Source organism: Lepidochelys olivacea (assembly GCF_965140295.1).
Source record: "Lepidochelys olivacea isolate rLepOli2 genome assembly, chromosome: 7".
Lineage (NCBI taxonomy): Eukaryota > Metazoa > Chordata > Testudines > Cheloniidae > Lepidochelys > Lepidochelys olivacea.
In genome coordinates this window covers 122285540-122308495 of record NC_140417.1, presented here as the reverse complement: position 1 = coordinate 122308495, position 22956 = coordinate 122285540, and the positions used below count along the sequence as shown (strand labels likewise).

The window sequence follows — 22956 nt, the reverse complement described above, 5'->3', positions numbered from 1 at the left end:
CGTCCAGTGGAGGGCAACAAAAATGGTTAGGGGACTGGAACACATGACTTATGAGGAGAGGCTGAGGGAACTGGGATTGTTTAGTCTGTAGAAGAGAAGGATGAGGGGGGATTTGATAGCTGCTTTCAACTACCTGAAAGGGGGTTCCAAAGAGGATGGATCTAGACCGTTCTCAGTGGTAGCTGATGACAGAACAAGGAGTAATGGTCTCAAGTTGCAGTGGGGGAGGTTTAGGTTGGATATTAGGAAAAACTTTTTCACTAGGAGGGTGGTGAAGCACTGGAATGCGTTACCTAGGGAGGTGGTGGAATCTCCTTCCTTAGAAGTTTTTAAGGTCAGGCTTGACAAAGTCCTAGCTGGGATGATTTAGTTGGGGATTGGTCCTGCTTTGAGCAGGGGGTTGGACTAGATGACCTCCTGAGGTCCCTTCCAACCCTGATATTCTATGGTTCTATGATTCTATACTTTTCGTCCTATCGAGGTGTGGGACATCTGCTTTCTGCATCTAGCATTTAAAAAAAAAAATTCCCTCCAATAAAGAACGTAAAACACGTGGCACTTTTTAACACTGTTTAATTGCATTAATACTTCATGATTGAACAAGGTTGATTTCAAAGCAAGTCTAGCAGCGGGGTTGTGAGTGGAAAAAGCAATCACTTGCAGCCGAGCTCTTTGGGAGGTCTGTCTGGCAGAAGGTTCTGCTGCCCCTGCAGAGCTAGCAGGACAGGCAGCCCTCTCTCTTTCTGCCTATTAAGCAGGTGGGCTGCTGATATCTTTTCATGGCCTCTTCCCCAGTTCAGAGTAAGGGAAAGTAGCACACTGTTCTGTGTTTTCATGAAGCTGTGCACATGCTCAAAAACCCCTTTACAGTTTGGAAGGCTTCTGGGAACTCTTCTTATGGAAGAAATGGAGGAGGGCTCTTTCTGCTGTGTAAGGGGACGTAGGAGGCTTTTCTTTTAGAAACTACACTGCTACTTCGATGTAGGCACTTGGGGAGTTGAAGCCAGAAGTGTGACTTTTGTGGAGTGTGCTAACTCTTGATTAGGTTGGTGGGAGGGGTGGGAATGTTTTAATAATGATACTCACATGTTCCTTGAATCCAAAAATAGAATGTCGTCTTTTTAAAAAAAAAAAAAATAGCGTATGGGGTTTCATTGACATGAACTATAATTGGTCCAAGTGGTATGTTCAATGAAAGTGAAATATCACTTGGTTAAAAAAACAAACAAACCCTAAAATGAAGGAATAAAAAAATACACAGGGTATCTAGTGAACCTGTTAGCCTTGGTAAATACCAAGAATATGACCGATGTTCTTCACCTATTATGGTGTGTACTTGAAAACACATCACTTAAGCTTGTAGTCCTATTTGTAGTAACACGTAAACCAGTGGTTCTCAACCTTTTTGTCATTGTGGGTCACATATGCGGCCCACAATGTGTTACCTGGGCCGCAGATTGAGAACCACAGCGAGGGAGGACTGCAAAGTGATAAAGTACAGCTGATTTGGCTCCACTCCTAGAATGCTGAAGCTTCCAGGAAGCAGCTTTACTGGAAAGCTGATTTTATATAAACTAGGCTGCTAATGGTAAGAGAATAATTTCAGAGCCGAATTTTACAAGAATATACTGTAATTGCCACTTGGATTTAAATAAACTCAAGCAGTTCTCACTCAGATTACAACATTCTCTATTTATAAAGCATTTCCTCTGCTTGACACACAGCCTCAGCAACACAACAAAGTAAAATGTGGAACAAAATCTCTCTCTCCTATGTACAAAATGTCCAGAGCACAAAATGGGATACCTTAAAAATGAATGGGAGGGTGTGTAATAAAAGGCAATGTCGTCTAGTCGTTAAAGCATTGGACCATGTACAGTTGGTAGACCTGGGTTCTCTTCTCAGCTATGGAAGACTTGGGCAGTGCTTTCGCTCTCTCTCTGTTTGTGTAAATTTGCATTAATACTTATGTACCTCACTAGTGTCTTGAGAAATCTAATGCATGTGTTTAAAATGTTTTGAGAGCCTTGTGTGGAAGGCGTTATATAGTTATATTTTAAAAATATAATGTTAGTAACTTGTGTGTCTCTGTTTTTAATTTTAGGACAAGCAAACCTGCCTGGGTGTCAACAATCAAAGTTATATATGTGAAACAGGTCACTGTTGTGGACAGTCACAGTGTTGCAACTACTACTATGAACTCTGGTGTAAGTCCTTCCTTTTTTTATAGACTCCTTTCATAATCTGCATGACCATGAGCCTTTCTGATCCTTCTTCTGGGTTTCCTTCTTAAATTCCTTTTATATGTTGCCATCCAGGTGTACTGCAGCAGAGACAACAACTGGATCCCTGCTTTGGGCTGGGCTAGAGCGTTGTGGTAATAGGGACCTGGCATCTTCTGGTGTAATGGCAGTGGTACTTCCTACCAACAGCCATGACAGAGTACTTGGAGTTTGCAACAAAAAAACCTTCTCCATTTGGCTCAGGCAGTTGTTTGGCTTCAGAGATAAGCACAGCTTTATCTTTCATTATTTTAGGCTATCTGCAACAGAAGTACTGTACAACACTGGGTTGGTTTACATTTGATTCACTTTGTTTAGAAGTAAGACTAAGATTTTGTCTCGGATATTTTTAGTAAAAGTCAGGGACAGGTCCCGGGCAATAACCAGAAATTCACAGACTCCTGTGACCTGTCCCTGACTCTTACTAAAAATATCTGTGACAAAATGGGGAGGGAGGAAGGTCCAGCACCTGCGACGGCTGGGCAGTTCCAGGGTCCTCTTCTCCCACGCCCACCACAGCTGGGCAGCTCCAGGGGTCCTTGCCAGCTGCTGTGGCTGGGAGCTCTTGTGAGCCTCACTGCAGCAGTTGTGTGGGGTCTCCTTGCAGAGGCTGGGTGCTTCGGGTCCCCCTGCTGCCCAGTGGCTGGGAGTTGCACGGGGAGGGAGAGGGGCGCCGCTAGCAGCAGCTGAGAGCCGCCCTGGGACTGAAGCGAGAAATGTCCCGGAAATCTCTGGAAGTCACGGATTCCTTGACATAATTGTAGCCTTATTTATAAGGTTTTCTTAAGCATCAGAACTAGAAATTTCATCTTATTTTTTAAAAAGTTCAGATTTGGAGCACAATTCCTCTGGTGAGGAATGGATTCTGGGCAGATTCCATGGATATAGAGTAGGTCTGTGGGGCCCTGATTAACATACACTTGTCTACACTCCTTGCTAGCTCAGTTTTTTACCTAAGGAGCTGAGATGTCCTCCAAATCAATTAGAAGACAAAATATAGGCAAGAATTCCTTTATGCTGCAAATACATCTGCTGACTCACAAGGACTGGAGATGTCAGATGTAGAGTGTGTTTACACTTAAACCACTACAATGGCGCTGTAACACTTCAGTGTAGACACTGTCTATGCCAACAGGAGGGGTTCTCCCATCAGTATAGGTAATCCACCTCCCCAAGAGGCAGTGACTAGATCAACAGAAGAATTCTCCTGTCGGCCTAGTCATCACCTACACCAGGGGTTAAGACAGCATAGCTACATCTCTCAGGAATGTGGATTTTTCATACACCCGAGAGACATAGCTATGCCGATGTAAGGTCCCAGTGTAGACTAGCCCATTGCTGGAGGGCACCAAACAGAGAGAAGCTGATACCAGATAGCAGGATTCTTATCAGAGGTGTAGGGGAAAAGGGAGGCTCAAAGGACAGGAAGTAAGAATGATCACTCCACCTAATACAACGCAAGAAATGGGGTGGTGATATTCTGTGTATTTCTAGAATACCAAGGGGTTGGGTAGAAAGGAGGGCCTGCGCACAAACCCTCTGGAACTGTTGTGAATTGATCACCCGTCTCTAATGTGCTGATACTATTCATCGCCACACCCTGTAGTCTTGTTGCTTTTATGTAACTGTTGTACCTACTTCTTAATCCCTCTGATACTGGCAGTCTCAGTTTCCCACAGTGAGATACTTATGTAAAGTGTAGTAACACAAACATGAAGAGTTCCAATCTCTCCAGATTCAACGGCAGTAATTCCTGATGCTTCGTCCTTTGTCTGGAAATTTGTTGGACCTAAATTTTGCAACAGGGCCCTTGAATACAGCTGCTCTTTGGAAGAAATATGGAAATCAGAAGACAGCTTATGTTTTAAAATGGAGATTGTACTGAAGTGAAAGCAAACAATGCAATCAGCATATTAGTGTCTGTTATTTTTTTAATATTAAACTCAGTTTATTTTACACTGAGCCCACATCATCAGTATGTGACAGTTCTTTGCATTGACAGTGTCTCACTGCATCATAAAAGCAGTCAGGAAATCTGAAGAATTAGGTATCTGGGATCCAAATATTTGGGACATTTGGCTGGGGAAAATGAGGAAGGCAGTTGAAGATTATGAGGTGAGTAAACTCATTAACTGGATATATGTGCTAAAGTGTTCATTGGGGAATAGGTAACAATATAGGGATTCAAACTGGCATTTTTAGATTTGAGGCTTGCCCAGTTTATCTCAATGGGGCAACTCCTGCCTCAGAGCTGTTACTTCAGGCTGGCTGCAGGCCCAAGCAGATATCACTTCAGTTTACATTTTTCAAGGGTTTTTTGCATCCATGGGAACAATTTTTTTTTAAATGAAAGTTCAGATTCTGGAGCCCAGCTCTGCATCTATAGACTTCATCCATTGCCACAGAAATCACAGAACAGCAGGACCCTGGGTAAGTATATCTTGTGAAGCGCTTTGAGATCCTTCAAGATGAGAGGTGCTATATAAATGTTATGGGCAGTTAAATGACAATATGGAAAGCAGTGGTGGTGTTGAAGCCCTGTTGGTCTCAGGATTTAAGAGCGACAAGGTGGGCGAGGTAACATCTTTTATTGGACCAATTTGTGCTGGTGAGAGAGACAAGCATTTGAGCTCTAAGCTTGAAAGCTTGTCTCTCCCATATGGAAAGCAACTTAAAGATGATAATGTCATTGCAGAGAAACTAAATGAATTCTTTGCTTCAGTCTTCATGGCTGAGGATGTTAGGGAGATTCCCAAACCTGAGCCGTCTTTTGTAAGTGACAGATCTGAGGAATTGTCACAGATTGAAGTGTCACAAGAGGAGGTTTTGGAATTAACTGAGAAACTTTACAGTAACAAGTCCCTGGGACCAGATGGCATTCACCCAAGAGTTCTGAAAGAACTCAAATGTGAAATTGCAGAACTATTAACTATGGTTTGTAACCTGTCCTTTAAATCAGCTAGTGTACCCAACGACTGGAAGATTCCTAATGTAACTCCAATATTTAAGAAGGGCTCTAGAGGTGATCCTGGCAGTTACAGACCAGTAAGTCTCATGTCAGTACCGGGCAAATTAGTTGAAACAATAGTAAAGAATAAAATTGTCAGACACATGGAAGAACATAAATTGTTGCTCAAAAGTCAACATGGTTTCTATAAAGGGAGATCGTGTCTTACTAATCTGAGCTCTTTGAGAGGGTCAACAAACATGTGGACAAGGGGGATCCAGTGGACATAGTGTACTTAGATTTCCAGAAAGCCTTTGACAAGGTCTGTCACCAAAGGCTCTTACGTAAATTAAGTTGTCATGGGATAAGAGGGAAGATCCTTTCATGGATTGAGAACTGATTAAAAGACGGAACAAAGGGTAGGAATAAATGGTAAATTTTCAGAATAGAGAGGGGTAACTAGTGGTGTTCCCCAAGGGTCAGTCCTAGGACCAATCCTATTCAACTTATTCATAAATGATCTGGAGAAAGGGGTAAACAGTGAGGTGGCAAAGTTTGCAGATGATACTAAACTGCTCAGGATAGTTAAGACCAAAGTAGACTGTGAAGAACTTCAAAAATAACTCACAAAACTAAGTGATTGGGCAACAAAATGGCAAATGAAATTTAACGTGGATAAATGTAAAGTAACGCACATTGGAAAAAAATAACCCCAACTATACATACAATATCATGGGGGCTAATTTAGCTACAACTAATCAGGAGAAATATCTTGGAGTCATCATGGACAGTTCTCTGAAGACGTCCATGCAGTGTGCAGCTGCCGTCAAAAAAGCAAACGGGGTGTTAGGAATCATTTTAAAAAGTGATAGAGAATAAGACGGAGAATATCTTATTGCCCTTATATAAATCCATGGTACGCCTACATCTTGAATACTGCGTACAGATGTGGTCCCCTCATCTCAAAAAAGATATACTGGCATTAGAAAAGGTTCAGAAAAGGGCAACTAAAATGATTAGGGTTTTGGAACGGGTCCCATATGAGGAGAGATTAAAGAGACTAGGACTTTTCAGTTTGGAAAAGAGGAGACTAAGGGGGGATATGATAGAGGTCTATAAAATCATGAGTGATGTGGAGAAAGTGAATAAGGAAAAGTTATTTACTTGTTCCCATAATATAAGAACTAGGGGCCACCAAATGAAATTAATGGGTAGCAGGTTTAAAACAAATAAAAGGAAGTTCTTCTTCGCTCAGCGCACAGTCAATGTGTGGAACTCCTTGCCTGAGGAGGTGGTGAAGGCTAGGACTGTAACAGGGTTTAAAAGAGAACTGGATAAATTCATGGAGGTTAAGTCCATTAATGGCTATTAGCCAGGATGGGTAAGGAATGGTGTCCCTGGCCTCTGTTTGTCGGGGGGTGGAGATGGATGGCAGGAGAGAGATCACTTGATCATTGCCTGTTAGGTTCACTCCGTCTGGGGCACGTGGTATTGGCCGCTGTTGGTAGACAGGATACTGGGCTAGATGGACCTTTGGTCTGACCCAGTATAGCCATTCTTATGTTCTGTGACAGGGTTGGGCCACATGGCTATAGGAGAGTAATAGAAGGCAGATATATTAGCCCCAGGCTAAGTAGGTCCCTTTTCCCTGGGTAAAGTTAACAGGGAAGGTTCCAGAACAATCAGGAACCTTCTGGAAACAATTAAGACAGACAGGCTGATTAGAACACCTGCAGCCAATCAAGAAGCTGCTAGAATCAAGGCAGGCTAATCAGGGCACCTGGGTTTAAAAAGGAGCTTACTTCAGTTTGTGGTGTGCGTGTGAGGAGCTGGGAGCAAGAGGCACTAGGAGCTGAGAGTGAGAACGTGGACTGTTGGAGGACTGAGGAGTACAAGCATTATCAGACACTAGGAGGAGAGTCCTATGGTGAGGATAAAGAAGGTGTTGGGAGGAGGCCAGGGGGAAGTAGCCCAGGGAGTTGTAGCTGTCGCACAGCTGTTCCAGGAGGCACTCTAGACAGCTGCATTCCACAGGGCCCTGGGCTGGAACCCGGAGTAGAGGGTGGGCCCGGGTTCCCCCCAAACTTCCCAACTCCTGGTCAGACACAGGAGAAGTTGACCTGGACTGTGGGTTCATGAAAACGGCCAAACTGAGGGCTGCTGTGAATCTCTGAGGCAAGCAAATCTGCTAATAAGCGCAAGACCCACCAAGCTAGAGGAGGAACTTTGTCACAGTTCTTAACAGCCATTTCATGCATGGCAACAGCTTTGCTCTCCACACAGCCAGCATGGGGACTCATATTAATTTTTAATAATGAATGGTTAAATTGCCATTTTAAACTGTGGTTGCTTGCTTTATGCTCATTGCAAATTTTGATAAAGCTTTTGACGTTAACCAGTGCAATCCATATACTGAAATAGCTGTAGAGAAGTTTCAGTTCATATTGACCTTTTCAGGATCTGTGTTCCCTCTAAGCTGCGCGGTCACGTGGCCGCCCAGGAGTGAATCAAGTGCCGCTCATAGCGGCGTGTGTTCAGGCGCTCCATCCCCTCACTGCTCTGCAGCTGCGTTACTCCTGCCCTCTGCCTTGGAGCGCCTGGCCCCTTTTCCCTGGGGAAGGTAACAGGGAGGCTCCCAGGACCCTCCTGCTTGCTGTGCAGAGTGTGGGGGAGTGCTGATGTCAGGGTGTCCCCCTTCCCCTGCCTCCTCCTTCCCCATGTACCCCATCTCCATAGAGCGGGGGAGAGGGAATAGGGCTCAGTAGCAGGAGAGCTGCTGTGGTCTGAGCCTTTAGGTGAGTGCCTTGAGAGACCGTGTGCTGTCTCTTTATAGACTTCTCCAGAAACCAGCACACGCATACTGTCTCACACACTCCTGTTGCTGTCTTTCTCTCCCATGCACACTTACGCACTCTGTCTCTCACACACTCACCTCGCAACACATACTTGTGATGTTGTTACTTCTTTGTACTTCCTATAATGCACATTAAGGCTATATCTACACTACCACGGTAAGTCGACCTACGCTACACAACTCCAGCTATGTGAATAACATAGCTGGAGTCGGCGTACCTTAGGATGATTTACCGCGGGTCTCCGGGGGGTCGATGGGAGAAAATCTCCCATCAACTTACCTTACTCTTCTTCTCAAGGGTAGAGTACAGGGGTTGACTGGAGAGCAATCTGCTGTCAATTTGGTGGGTCTTCACTAGACCTGCTAAATGGACCGCCAGTGGATCGATCTCAGAGCATCGATCCCAGCTGTAGTGTAGACATAGCCATATTCTCTGTAATTTTATTCTTTCAAAGTGCTGTTGTTTTAGTTTTTGACTGGTCTATGCATTTCATAGTTTTATTTCTCTCATGCTGCGTAAATTTAATTCTTTAGTAGTGAGTTCTAAAATGTCTGACCTGTCCTGGCTGGAGTAATTATCCCTATGGTAACTTTTTTAAAATATATATTATATCTAGATTTTTTGTTTCTACTGGTGGCGCACATGTGCATGTAACAAAACTCATTCCGCACATAAATGGAAAAAATTACAGGGAACATTGTTCAGGCCTCCATCACCCCTGTGCATCTGAAAACTAATTCCATGCCTCTTTGCCAGTCTTGCTGAGACAAATCCTTGATTTATTTACCACAGTGCCTTGGGAGAGAGATGTCAGGAGAGGATGTTTTTTGGAATGGAAAGAAACTTAGTCCTGGCCAGCCGGAGGTGCCTCCTGTAATATGATCCCATCTTGTGGGCAGTGGGAGAAGTTCCTGTAAACAGGTTTTCTTTCCACTTTCAGGACTTGGAGGGAGCCTTGGTTTAGAAATCAGGGGCCTGAAAAGTTCTAGAAATAAATGGGAGTGAGAAGTATGTGGTGTTATGAACCAATTAAAGGAGATGATGGTATGTGTGGGGGGACAGGGGGAGAATAGGAAGCAAAATCATTGTATTATTTTGTTAAGGGGTGGAGTGGAGGAATAAAGAACATGATATGTCAAGCAGGTGGACGGGCTGTGTTTAAAATTAGATAACAGCTTGGTCCAGATTCCCCACCCATCCCTTAGTAAAACAAAGTTTGAACGCCTTGGTGCCAAAAAAATATAGCTATATAGTCTGAATTATCTGTTGCTAAGCACAGGGAGAAAATGAAATGGGAGAATGTCACTCTGAAGAGAGCCTTCCTTTCTTTTAGATGAGGATTTGAAATGGAGAGAACACCTACGTTGCAGAGGCGTTGAATTGCCTTAATGTTTTTAAAGTGCTTTTGGAATCCCCAGATGGGAGGCGCTAGCCAAGTGGTAAATAGTGAGAGTGCAGTAACCACTGTAAATAGGTTGTTAACAATATCCATTCTAATCCCCTTTTCATTTGCTTATAATTTGCTGGAAATTTCTGAGCTTGGCCTTTGTCTCTAGGTGACATTTTTTGAATGTTTAAGCTGAAATGTCATCTTTGAGCATGGAGAAAGGAGGAAAAGGATACACATGAGGTAGTTATCGCCATTTTACAGATGAGGAAATTGAGGCTCAGAAGTTGTGACAGGTCCAAAGTAAAAGAAATGTATAGCAGCTTTGGGAATCAAATTCAGGTCTCCCGACACCTATCATTGTGCTTTTACCACACGACCATCCTCAATAGTTATTGGTCATTGAGTCAATAAAGTCAAATACTAGATTGGTCTGGGGACCAATCTTATTTAACATTTTCATTAATGACCTTGGCACAAAATGTGGAAGTGTGCTAATGATATTTGCGGAGGACACAAAGTTGGGAGGTATTGCCAATACATGGGAGGACTGGAATATCACATAAGAAGATTTGGATAAAATTGAAAACTGGAGGAATAGAAATGGGATGAAATTTAATAGTGCAAAGTCTGAGGTCATCAATTTAGGGACTAAAAACAAGAATTTTTATTGCAAGCTGGGGACATGACCATTGGAAACAACAGAAAGGAAATACCTGGGTGTACTCATTGATCACAGGATGACTATGAGCCACCAATGTTATGCGTCTGTGGGAAAAAAAGTAATTCAATCCTAGGTCCATCAGACAAGGTATTGCCAGTAGAGAGAGAGAAATATTAGCACCATTATACAAGGCGGCTGGTGAGACCTCATCTGGCATACTGCATGCAATTCTGGTCTCCCATGTTTAAGAAAGATGAATTCAAACTGGAACAGGTGCAGGGAAGGGCTACTAGGATGATGAGAGGAATGGAAAACCTACCTTATAAGAGGAGACTCAAAGAGCTTGGCTTGTTTTGCCTAACCAAACGAAGGCTGAGGGGAGATATGATTACTCTCTATAAATACATCAGAGGGATAGGAATTATTTAAGTTAAGAGCCAATGTTGGCAGAATAAGAAATGGATATAAACTGGCCATTAATAAGTTTAGGCTTGAAATTAGACAAAGGTTTCTAACGATCAGAGGAGTAAAACTCTGGAACAACCTTCCAAAAGTAGTAGTAGGGACAAAAAACCCTAACTTGTTTCAAGACTGAGTTTGAGTTTATGGTGGTTGCCTGTGATGGCATGTGGCCTATCTGTAACTATTAGCAAATATCTCCAGCCGCCAGAAATGGGACACTAGATGGGGAGGGTTCTGAGTTACTACAGAGAATTCTTTCCCAGGTGCCTGTCTTGTGAATCTCACCCACATGCTCAGGATCTAACACATTTGGGATCCGGAAGGAATTTTCCCCCACGTGAGATTGGCAGAGACCCTGGGGTGTTTTTGCCTTCTTGGACAGCATGGGGCATGGGTCACTTGCTGGTGTTTGAACTGGAGGAAAGGATGGAATCTCTCTAACTTGCAATTTTTAAATCAAGATGTGAGGAGATCAGTAACACAGCCAGAGGTTATGGGCCTATTACAGGAGAGGGTGGGTGAGGTTCTGTGGTCTGCGATGTGCAGGATGTCAGACAAGCTGATCACAATGATCCCTTCTGGAGTTGAAGTCTGAGGGTAGGTCTACACCACGGGGTTAAGTCGACCTAAGTTATGCAACTTCAGCTACGTTACTCACGGAGCTTAGGTTGACTTATTGCGGTGTCTAAACCGCGCTGGGTCAATGGGAGAAACTTTCCTGTCGACTTACCTTATGCTTCTCATTCTGGTGGAGTACCAGAGTTGACGGGAGAGCGATCTGCGGTCGATTTAGCGGGTCTTCACTACACTGGCTAAATCGACCCCCAGTGGATCGATCGCTGCAACATCGATCCACAATAAGTGTAGACATGCCCTGAGTCTGATGCCTGACAAGGCAAAGGGTCCCTAAAGGGCTTAAAAAAACCAAACCAAAACAACAACTTAGGGCAGTAGGAAAATACAGTACGTTGGAAGAATAACCTCATTGTAACAAGAATGAATCATAACACATGTGCACAATTAGCCGAGTCAGGTTGCATGTGCAATCTTAATTTTGGCATTTCATCATTTTTGAGTGCTTAACTGAGTAGCCATAAGAAAAGGAGTACTTGTGGCACCTTAGGGTATGTCTACACTACGGAATAAGGTTGAATTTATAGAAGTCGGTTTTTTAGAAATCGGTTTTATATATTCGAGTGTGTGTGTCCCCACAGAAAATGCTCTAAGTGCATTAAGTGCATTAACTTGGCGGAGTGCTTCCACAGTACCGAGGCTAAAGTCGACTTCCGGAGCATTGCACTGTGGATAGCTATCCTGCAGTCTCCGCTGCCCATTGGAATTCTGGGTTGAGATCCCAATGCCTGATGGGGCTAAACATTGTCACGGGTGGTTCTGTGTACATATCGTCAGGCCCCCGTTCCCTCCCTCCTTCCGTGAAAGCAAGGGCAGACAATCGTTTCGCGCCTTTTTTCCTGAGTTACCTCTGCAGACGCCATACCACGGCAAGCATGGAGCCCGCTCAGGTAACAGTCACCCTATGTCTCCTGGGTGCTGGCAGACGCGGTACGGCATTGCTACACAGTAGCAGCAACCCTTTGCCTTGTGGCAGCAGACGGTACAGTACAACTGGTAGCCGTCATCGTCATGTCCGAGGTGCTCCTGGCCACGTCGGCTGGGAGCGCCTGGACAGACATGGGCGCAGGAACTAAATTTGGAGTGACTTGACCAGGTCATTCTCTTTAGTCCTGCAGTCAGTCCTATTGAACCGTCTTATGGTGAGCAGGCAGGCGATACGGATTGCTAGCAGTCGTACTGTACCATCTTCTGCCGGGCAGGCAAGAGATGAGGCTGGCTAGCAGTCATACCGTACCATCTTCTGCCGGGCAGGCAAGAGATGAGGATGCCTAGCAGTCCTTCTGCACTTCTGCTGCCAGCCAAAGATGTAAAAGATAGATGGAGTGGATGAAAACAAGAAATAGACCAGACTTGTTTTGTACTCATTTGCCTCCTCCCCTGTCTAGGGGACTCATTCCTCTGGGTCACACTGCAGTCACTCACAGAGAAGGTGCAGCGAGGTAAATCTAGCCATGTATCAATCAGAGGCCAGGCTAACCTCCTCGTTCCAATAAGAACAATAACTTAGGTGCACCATTTCTTATTGGAACCCTCCGTGACGTCCTGCCTGAAATACTCCTTGATGTAAAGACACCCCCTTTGTTGATTTTAGCTCCCTGAAGCCAACCCTGTAAGCCGCGTCGTCAGTCGCCCCTCCCTCCGTCAGAGCAACGACAGACAATCGTTCCGCGCCTTTTTTCTGTGCGGACGCCATACCAAGGCAAGCATGGAGGCCGCTCAGCTCACTTTGGCAATTAGGAGCACATTAAACACCACACGCATTATCCAGCAGCATATGCAGCACTGGAACCTGGCAGAGCGATACCGGGCGAGGAGGTGACGTCAGCGCGGTCACGTGAGTGATCAGGACATGGACACAGATTTCTCTGAAAGCATGGGCCCTGCCAATGCATGCATCATGATGCTAATGGGGCAGGTTCATGCTGTGGAACGCCGATTCTGGGCTCGGGAAACGAGCACAGACTGGTGGGACCGCATAGTGTTGCAGGTCTGGGACGATTCCCAGTGGCTGTGAAACTTTCGCATGTGAAACTTTCATGGAACTTTGTGACTTGCTTTCCCCTACCCTGAGGCACATGAATACCAAGATGAGAGCAGCCCTCACAGTTGAGAAGCGAGTGGCGATAGCCCTGTGGAAGCTTGCAACGCCAGACAGCTACCGGTCAGTTGGGAATCAATTTGGAGTGGGCAAATCTACAGTTGGGGCTGCTGTGATGCAAATAGCCCACGCAATCAAAGATCTGCTGATATCAAGGGTAGTGACCCTGGGAAATGTGCAGGTCATAGTGGATGGCTTTGCTGCAATGGGATTCCCTAACTGAGGTGGGGCCATAGACGGAACCCATATCCCTATCTTGGCACCGGAGCACCAAGCCGCCGAGTACATAAACCGCAAGGGGTACTTTTCGATAGTGCTGCAAGGTCTGGTGGATCACAAGGGACGTTTCACCAACATCAATGTGGGATGGCCGGGAAAGGTACATGATGCTCGCATCTTCAGGAACTGGTCTGTTTCAAAAGCTGCAGGAAGGGACTTTATTCCCAGACCAGAAAATAACCGTTGGGGATGTTGAAATGCCTATAGTTATCCTTGGGGACCCAGCCTACCCCTTAATGCCATGGCTCATGAAGCTGTACACAGGCAGCCTGGACAGTAGTCAGGAGCTGTTCAACTATAGGCTGAGCAAGTGCAGAATGGTGGTAGAATGTGCATTTGGACGTTTAAAGGCGCGCTGGTGCAGTTTACTGACTCGCTTAGACCTCAGCAAAACCAATATTCCCACTGTTATTACTGCTTGCTGTGCACGCCACAATATCTGTGAGAGTAAGGGGGAGACGTTTATGGCAGGGTGGGAGGTTGAGGCAAATCGCCGGGCTGCTGGTTACGCGCAGCCAGACACCAGGGCGGTTAGAAGAGCACAGGAGGGCGCGGTACGCATCAGAGAAGCTTTGAAAACCAGTTTCATGACTGGCCAGGCTACGGTGTGAAAGTTCTGTTTGTTTGTCCTTGATGAAACCCTCCGCCCCTTGGTTCACTCTACTTCCCTGTAAGCTAACCACCCTCCCCTCCTCCCTTCAATCACTGCTTGCAGAGGCAATAAAGTCATTGTTGCTTCACATTCATGCATTCTTTATTCATTCATCACACAAATAGGGGGATGAGCCCAGGAGGGGTGGTGGAGGAGGGAAGGAAAATGCCACACAGCACTTGAAGCACAGCACTTTAAAAGTTTACAACTTTAAAATTTATTGAATGACAGCCTTCTTTTTTTGGGGCAATCCTCTGTGGTGGAGTGGCTGGTTGGCCAGAGGCCCCCCCACCGCGTTCTTGGGCGTCTGGGTGTGGAGGCTATGGAACTTGGGGAGGAGGGTGGTTGGTTACAGAGGGGCTGCAGTGGCAGTCTGTACTCCAGCTACCTTTGCTGCAGCTCAACCATACACTGGAGCATACTGGTTTGGTCCTCCAGCAGCCTCAGCATTGAATCCTGCCTCCTCTCATCACGCAGCTGCCACATTTGAGCTTTAGCCCTCTCTTCAGCCCGCCACTTACTCTTTTCTTTCTAAGCTTCACTAGCCTCTGGGAAGGAGAAGATCCTGTGATCATTGAAACACATGCAGCTGGTGGAGAAAAAAAAAGGGACAGAGGTATTTAAAAAGACACATTTTATAAAACAGTGGCTACACTCTTTCAGGGTAAACCTTGCTGTTAACATTACATACATAGCACATGTGCTTTCGTTACAAGGTCGCATTTTGCCTCCCCCCATCGCGTGGCTACCCCCTCAACTCTCCCCGAGGCTAACAGCGGGGAACATTTCTGTTTAGCCACAGGCAAACAGCCCAGCAGGAATGGGCTCCTCTGAGTGTCCCCTGAAGAAAAGCACCCTATTTCAACCAGGTGACCATGAATTATATTTCACTCTCCTGAGGATAACACAGAGAGATAAAAAACGGATGTTGTTTGAATGCCAGCAAACATACACTGCAATGCTTTGTTCTACAATGATTCCCGAGTACGTGTTACTGGCCTGGAGTTGTAAAGTGTCCTACCATGAAGGACGCAATAAGGCTGCCCTCCCCAGAAACCTTTTGCAAAGGCTTTGGGAGTACATCCAGGAGAACCGCGAATGCCAGGGCAAAGTAATCCTTTCACATGCTTGCTTTTAAACTATGTATAGTATTTTAAAAGGTATACTCACCAGAGGTCCCTTCTCCGCCTGCTGGGTCCAGGAGGCAGCCTTGGGTGGGTTCGGGGAGTACTGGCTCCAGGTCCAGGGTGAGAAACAGTTCCTGGCTGTCGGGAAAACCGGTTTCTCTGCTTGCTTGCTGTGAGCTATCTACAACCTCATCATCATCATCATCTTCTTCATCCCCAAAACCTGCTTCCGTATTGCCTCCATCTCCATTGAAGGAGTCAAACAACACGGCTGGGGTAGTGGTGGCTGAACCCCCTAAAATGGCATGCAGCTCATCATAGAAGCGGCATGTTTGGGGCTCTGACCCGGAGCGGCCGTTCGCCTCTCTGGTTTTCTGGTAGGCTTGCCTCAGCTCCTTCAGTTTCACGCGGCACTGCTTCGGGTCCCTGTTAAGGCCTCTGTCCTTCATGCCCTGGGAGATTTTGACAAAGGTTTTGGCATTTCGAAAACTGGAATGGAGTTCTGATGGCACAGATTCCTCTCCCCAAACAGCGATCAGATCCCGTACCTCCCGTTCGGTCCATGCTGGAGCTCTTTTGCGATTCTGGGACTCCATCATGGTCACCTCTGCTGATGAGCTCTGCATGGTCACCTGCAGCTTGCCACGCTGGCCAAAGAGGAAATGAGATTCAAAAGTTCGCGGTTCTTTTCCTGTCTACCTGGCCAGTGCATCTGAGTTGAGAGCGCTGTCCAGAGCGGTCACAATGGAGCACTCTGGGATAGCTCCCGGAGGCAAATACCGTCGAATTGTGTCCACAGTACCCCAAATTCGAGCCGGCAAGGCCGATTTAAGCGCTAATCCACTTGTCAGGGGTGGAGTAAGGAAATCTATTTTAAGAGCCCTTTAAGTCGAAATAAAGGGCTTCATCGTGTGGACGGGTGCAGGTTTACATCGATTTAATGCTGCTAAATTCGACCTAAAGTCCTAGTGTAGACCAGGGCTTAGAGACTAACAAATTTATTTGAGCATAAGCTTTTGTGAGCTACAGCTCGCTTCATCGGATGCATTCAGTGGAAAAAACTGAATGCTTATGCTCAAATAAATTTGTTAGTCTCTAAGGTGCCACAAGTCCTCCTTTTCATTTTGCGAATACAGACTAACACGGCTGCTACTCTGAAACCTGAGCAGCCATAGTGTTTTACTGGCAGTTTTATTCTATGGAACTTTATACAGATAGGTGCTCAGTAAGTAAGAATTCTAGGCAGTTAGAATTATATCTAGATCTGTGTTTCCTCTCAGTTGCCTCTGCTGCTTTTACCCCTGAGCAGTGATACTGATCACCTCAATTCTGAAAGAAAACAAATCTTTAATATGCAGCCACTGGGAGAAGGATTATAAATGAAAAACGTTCTCTGTTTGCAGACAGCACCATTTATATTATTGCTGTTCTGAACCATGTTCTCACTAACCCTCTGCATGCATTCCCGGGAACCTTGAGAGAGGGTTGTTGTTGGTCCCCCCCCCCACACACACACAAAATCCTCAGTCAGGATATTTGTGCTGAGACTGTTAGTTTCTAAAACCTTTGCGATGCTGCAACACGTGCATATTCCAGGGAGGATTTGTAACTGAGATTCATGTCCAAGAGTTTTAGTCTCCCATTCCCTTTGATTTATCCTCTTTCGTTTTCGCCCCCAGCTGTCCTTCGGCATAACTGTGTCTGTTTTCCTTTAAAGAGTTTTCTGCTACACCTTACCTTTCTTTCAGCTCCTTATCTGGCTTGCCTCTCCTACTCTGTACCTTTGATAGCTCTGCTGCTCCAGTATCTGCGAGTGTTTCAATCCATTGCTGCCGTTAGGTAGCCTAGACTAAAATAGAGAAGGAGAAATTAAATTAAAAACTTGTCACTATTAATGTTTCTGAAATTTTGTCACTTATTTTCTCACCATTTATAGCCAGTTTCAGAAGGCAAAATCATCTTAAGCTGTTTAATGTAGGTTGGTAAGAGTCACAGATAGAAGGTTTCAGAGTAGCAGCCGTGTTAGTCTGTATTCGCAAAAAGAAAAGGAGGACTTGTGGCACCTTAGAGACTAACCAATTTATTAGAGCATAAGCTTTCGTGAGCTACAGCTCACTTCCTCAGATGCATATCGTGGAAACTGCAGCAGGCTTTATATATACACAGAGAATATGAAACAATACCTATTCCCACCCCACTGTCCTGCTGGTAATAGCTTATCTAAAGTGATTTCCAGCACAAATCCAGGTTTTCTCACCCTCCACCCCCCCCCCACAAATTCACTCTCCTGCTGGTGATAGCCCATCCAAAGTGACAACTCTTTACACAATGTGCATGACAATCAAGCTGGGCTATTTCCTGCATAAATCCAGGTTCTCACATCCCCCCCACCCCCATACACACACAAACTCACTCTCCTGCTGGTAATAGCTCATAGAAGGGTAGAGGAGGAAATATACAGTACAGAGGTTTTGGCCCTCTTTACTGATTGCTTTATTATATAGGAGCAGCAGCAGTCTTGCCTAGTCTGGACTATTATAATCTAGTACAGGGGTGGGCAAACTTTTTGGCCCCAGGGCCACATTGGGGTGCGAAACTATATGGAGGGCTGGGTAGGGAAGGTTGTGCCTCCCCAAACAGCCTGGCCCCAGCCCTCTCCCACTTCCCGCCCCCTCAGAACTCCCGACCCATCCAACCTCCCCTGCTCCTTGTCCCCTGACTGCCCCTCCCTCCCCCCTGGGATCCCATCCCCTATCCAACCCTCCCTGCCCCCCCAGGGCCCCCCGCCCAACCCCCCCACCGCTGCACTTGCTGCCACCACCCCCTTATGCTGCTCAGAGCGGCAGGAGCTCACTGCCTGCACGTAACCCCGCGGGCCGTAGTTTGCCCACCTCTGATGTAGTACCTCTTAAACATCAAGGAAAGGCAGGATAGTTCCTTAGGAACCCTTCCTAGGGTATGTCTACACTACAGTTAGACACCCATGGCTGGCCTGTGCCAGCTGACTTGGACTAAGGGGCTCAGATTACGGGGATGTTTAATTGCGGTGTAGACGGGCTCAGGCTGCAGTCTGAGCTCTGGGACCCTCCCACCTTGCAGGGTCCTAGAGCCTAGACTCCAGCCCAAACCTGAACATCTATACCACAATTAATCATCCCCTTAGCCAGAGTCTGGCTAGCCTGAGTCAGCAGGCATGGGCCAGCTGCAGGTTTTTAATTGCAATGTAGACATACCTCCTGTGGTCATTTTACCTCTGACCTTCTTCTGCACCTCTCACCGCTTTGGTTTGCCTGTGTAAAATGTTATCTTGGAGTTGGTTTTCCAGTGGCCTGGACATGTTCTGAAACTTGATGTGCACCTTGGATTCATTTGAGGCCATTGTTCAACTTGCTGTTTGTATTCTAGTAACAGAGACTGGGGATCAGTTGCCCTAGGCTGGTCCTCACTAGGCCTCTAGCATTGTTATTTCATCTGGAGCATAAAGAAGTTATTTATCTCTAGGTAGTCTTTCCCCAGGACAGAGACATAGACTTAAATAGCGTTTGCTGATTTGCTGCCTCATATTGACTCTAGTTGAAAGATGATGAAGCTACAAGCAGGGATGTTCAGAACTGTTTATTATGTCTTTTATTATTGTATTATTGTGTCCAGGTTTTATACAGTAGTTGCGGCATGTGTATATTCACCACCATCTAGGAGGCTAAGAATTAGCTGCAGTTAACCTCCATCGCCACATGTTCAAGTCAGCAGCTCTGAGGGCAACAAAACGGGTTGGAGTTTTGACTATTCCACTCTACAAATATTTGTTACATTTGGCAGCTTCAGCTGTTGTATGATAACGTACATTGTCAGTAGCCTCATAATCCCTTCTTAAGAGACAGCACTGATTTGGAGCAGCTTCTTCTCTGAAAAGGCAGGATATTGACATGGCCTTGTGATCAGAGATGTCTTTTCCTGACACAATCTGCAAAACTCCAGTGCACCAAGCTTGCAACATTGATTAAAGTGGTCTCCCGTTCTTGGGTGACAAAAATATTGACCCTTCAACTAGCTTTTATTCAAGCATCTTTGAGGAAGATGTTGCTACTTGGAAGTATGCCTTTCAGTCAGTGAAACTGCCCCACATCCCCTCCTGTTTGGACCAGATATTGTGATGCCAAGATTACCCAACGTGCTTGTCAGACAGAGAAGCACTCTGTGGTGTTTTTTGGCTTGGCCTTAGTGAGTTTCTTGCCAACAGAACAGTGGCATTTACCCAAGTTTACTGTGATCTCTAGGGCAGATTATTCTGTTCCTACCCTTGCAACACGAACACGAAAGAAAACATGTTTTCCATTTTGTACTGGATAAAAGGAGCTTCCCTCAGTGAAATCTTTGCTTGGAATGTTGCCCTTGGTGAACATGGTATTTGTGCCTCCTGTTGTCAGACAGAAAATGACCTCTTCCCCTCTTGGTGAAATGTTGTTATAGGTTAGGCTTTAAAAAAAAAAAAAAAAAAAAATCTGAGCAATTCCATGGCCATTGGCCCAGAATATTTTATAGGGAACACTGACTCTGAGAGTGGTAGTTTTGAAGTGGTTACTATTTCCTAGGAGGAGTAGGTGTTCCATCCCATCCCTGATTTCTATCTCCAAAGATACCGATGTGTAGCAGAAAAGGGTTTGATTGTATTGGGAGCAGAACCTCCACCCACAAAAATCCTAGTATGGCACCTGTTTTGGCTGTCTTAAGCTCAGAATTCATACTGTTGTTACCTGGACAGTGTGTTTGATGCTGTGTATGGAACTAATGTCATTGTCTTTAATATCTTTTAATAAAAGCTTTTGACACTATGTGGCACAGAGCTCTTGTGGAAAAACTTAACTCCCTGGCTGTTACTGATGCAATCAACACTTTTGATTGCATCACTATTGCCATATCCTCCACAGATTGCTGTTGACACCAGTATGTCTCAGAGGCAGACCTTTTTTGAGATGAGGGCAGCCTCTGTTTTTGACAGAACTGTTTCAGTAAACTGAGAAATATTCAGAAACTTCCGTGAATTTGATGATTGTCCTGTACATCTTTTTAACCAAGAATATGAGCCGCTCTGTCATTTCTGTCTATTTGAAAGATCTTGATGCTATCGACCAATAGGCCAAGAAGTGATTGGTCATTCTTCCAAAGAAGGCACTTTCCATCTCAGGGTAGCCTAATCCCTGCCTGTTCTTTTATCACCTTCCTTGGAAGGATAATTTTGATCAGCCCAAAATGAAGCCAGCAGGTGTCTTCCACGTGGGAGGGAGAAAGTTGTTGAAACACATCAGGGAAAGATTTTCAAAGGCACAGAGGGCAGGTAGGTGCCTGACTTGTATTGACTTTCATTGGAAGTTGGGTGCCAGACTTCTATTTTGCCTGTTGAATATCTCCCCCATTGTTTGTATGAGGTAGACTTGCTCTCTCTGTCTTTAAAACAACACTTGCAAGGCTTTTATTTAGTCCCTCCAGAAGTATATTTTATCCTGTGCATAATGGAAAACACGTTTTCTTTTGTGTTCATGTCCCAAGGGTAGGAAACAAAATGCAGGCCATACTTACAGGTTTGGTGGTGGTTCTAAAAGGTCTGTGACCTGCGTTATACAGGAGGTCAGACTAGATGATCATAATGGTTCCTCTGGCCTTGGAATCTATGAATGTTTCTCCAGATTAGGAGCGCAGCTGCTGCCACTGTGCTCAGCCGTGCTTTGCCAGCTCAGGATCGCCACCGGTCAACCAGTAGATCATTCTCTCATCATTTTTCATCTCTGTGGGTTTTCTGATAATTGCTATGTGGCCAGTCTTGTGTGGGTGACTTTGGAAATCCCCTACTCTCCCCCACCTCCAGAAAGAACAACCTATTCTGTGCATGATCCTGCCTGTGTTTCTGTTCACATTTTCACCGTTGCTCGTTCCAGGTCAGTCAACACTCAGTGCACTCACATATAGTTCACTCCCTAATGTGCTTTTCCCCTCTCGTAAGCACAGTATTTTCAGTGTATCTTACTAGACATCTTTGCGCTTAGCCTTATATTCATACTTTCACTTCAGATAAATCGTTGCACTACATATTTGCTACGTTTTAAGATTTTTATGGCCTGCAACTTTTAACATCTTGCACTATGATCCTCTCATCTAACAAGCTATTCTGGCCTGGGCTGAGTCAGTAATTGGGGCATGGCGGGGAGGCCACCTATGAATACCTACAGGATGCAAGAAGTGTTGGTGGTCAGTGAACCAATCCCTCCGCATGGTGTTTGCTGGCTCTGGTTCCAGAAATTCATATGAGGAATACAGCAGAAGTCTTGACTGCTTCTGGTCAAGAACAATCCCATGATCCTTTCCATAAGAATAGGGTGTGGTGTTCCTGGTGTATTGGTCAGATGACAGGCAAGTTAATTATGTTCTGCCTCCCTCAAAGTCCACCTGCAGTTTCAGTGGAATCCAGCATTAATTTACTATCCTGAATTGTTGTGTGATATTGCTGTGTTATTCAGTTGCCACACTTCACCCCAGAGGTAACTGTGCTTTACTTGAGCCCCTCCATCCAGCTTGTCTATCAGTTTGTCTTGTAAAGCACTTTGGGTTCCTTTGCAATAAGATTTATTTAGAAATATTTTATTTGTATCTGGAGGACTAAGACGTGGGAGGGAGCAGCTATCCCAATAGAAGAATTCTGCTGTCTCAGCTGCAATTGCTTAACAGTGGCATCTCTCCAGCACATCTTAACTGAACATGCACAGCTTACCAGTATGGGAATAATTCTTCGGGAAATTAACTGATAAAATGTACTACAGTAATCTGCTTCTGTGTTTATTTTAGCAACCCTGTAACAGTTGGAAAAGGGTGGGTGTAATTCGCAGCTGTTTTTTGAGTATGGCTCTGGATGACTTTCTCCATATCTCTCTCCTCTCCTCTTTCCTTGCTCTTTTCTTCTCGAGATTAAATGAAATCTAGACCTGCCATAGTGCTGACTCCATAATAATGCTATGTGAAAGACCTGATTTCAATGACTGGTTTCTCACTTCCTAGTCTAGCTAGGGCTTGAGTGAGTGGATAGCAGCTCTTTCAAGAGGAGTTCTGTCCATTCATCTTCAGCCAGAAAGGTGCTGATTGCAAATCAGCCCCTCCAAGCAGTGTTGGAGATTGGAGTGGGGCAATCCTCAGTACTCTGGATAAAGGCCTCTTTGGAGTGGGAGTGACTGGGGGAGAGAGGTTTCAGAGTAGCAGCTGTGTTCGTCTGTGTCCGCAGAAAGAAAAGGAGTACTTGTGGCACCTTAGAGACTAACAAATTTATTTGAGTATAAACTTTCGTTGAAGTGAGCTGTAGCTCACGAAAGCTTATGCTCAAATAAATTTGTTAGTCTCTAAAGTTTCACAAGTACTCATTTTCTTTTTGGGGAGAGAGAAATACCAAAATTCTGACATCAGGATGGAACATTGAGACATTCCTTGTCACTCTTGTTACTCAAAAGTTCACATTCTTTTCTGAGTGGTAGCCGTGTTAGTCTGTATCAGCAAAAACAACAAGGAGTCCTTGTGGCACCATAGG

The 22956-nt window shown here is 45.2% G+C and overlaps 1 protein-coding gene across 3 annotated transcripts in view; it reads left to right on the top strand.

Annotated features, from left to right (window-relative positions):
- The window catches only part of WBP1L (WW domain binding protein 1 like), an 86999-nt gene that overhangs the window by 51806 nt on the left and 12237 nt on the right, over nt 1-22956 (top strand). For all 3 annotated transcript variants that reach the window (XM_084633833.1, XM_084633834.1, XM_084633835.1), the window contains exon 2: nt 2105-2207. In XM_084633833.1, the coding sequence (XP_084489959.1) occupies nt 2105-2207 (103 nt within the window). The remainder of the gene's footprint in view (nt 1-2104; nt 2208-22956) is intronic.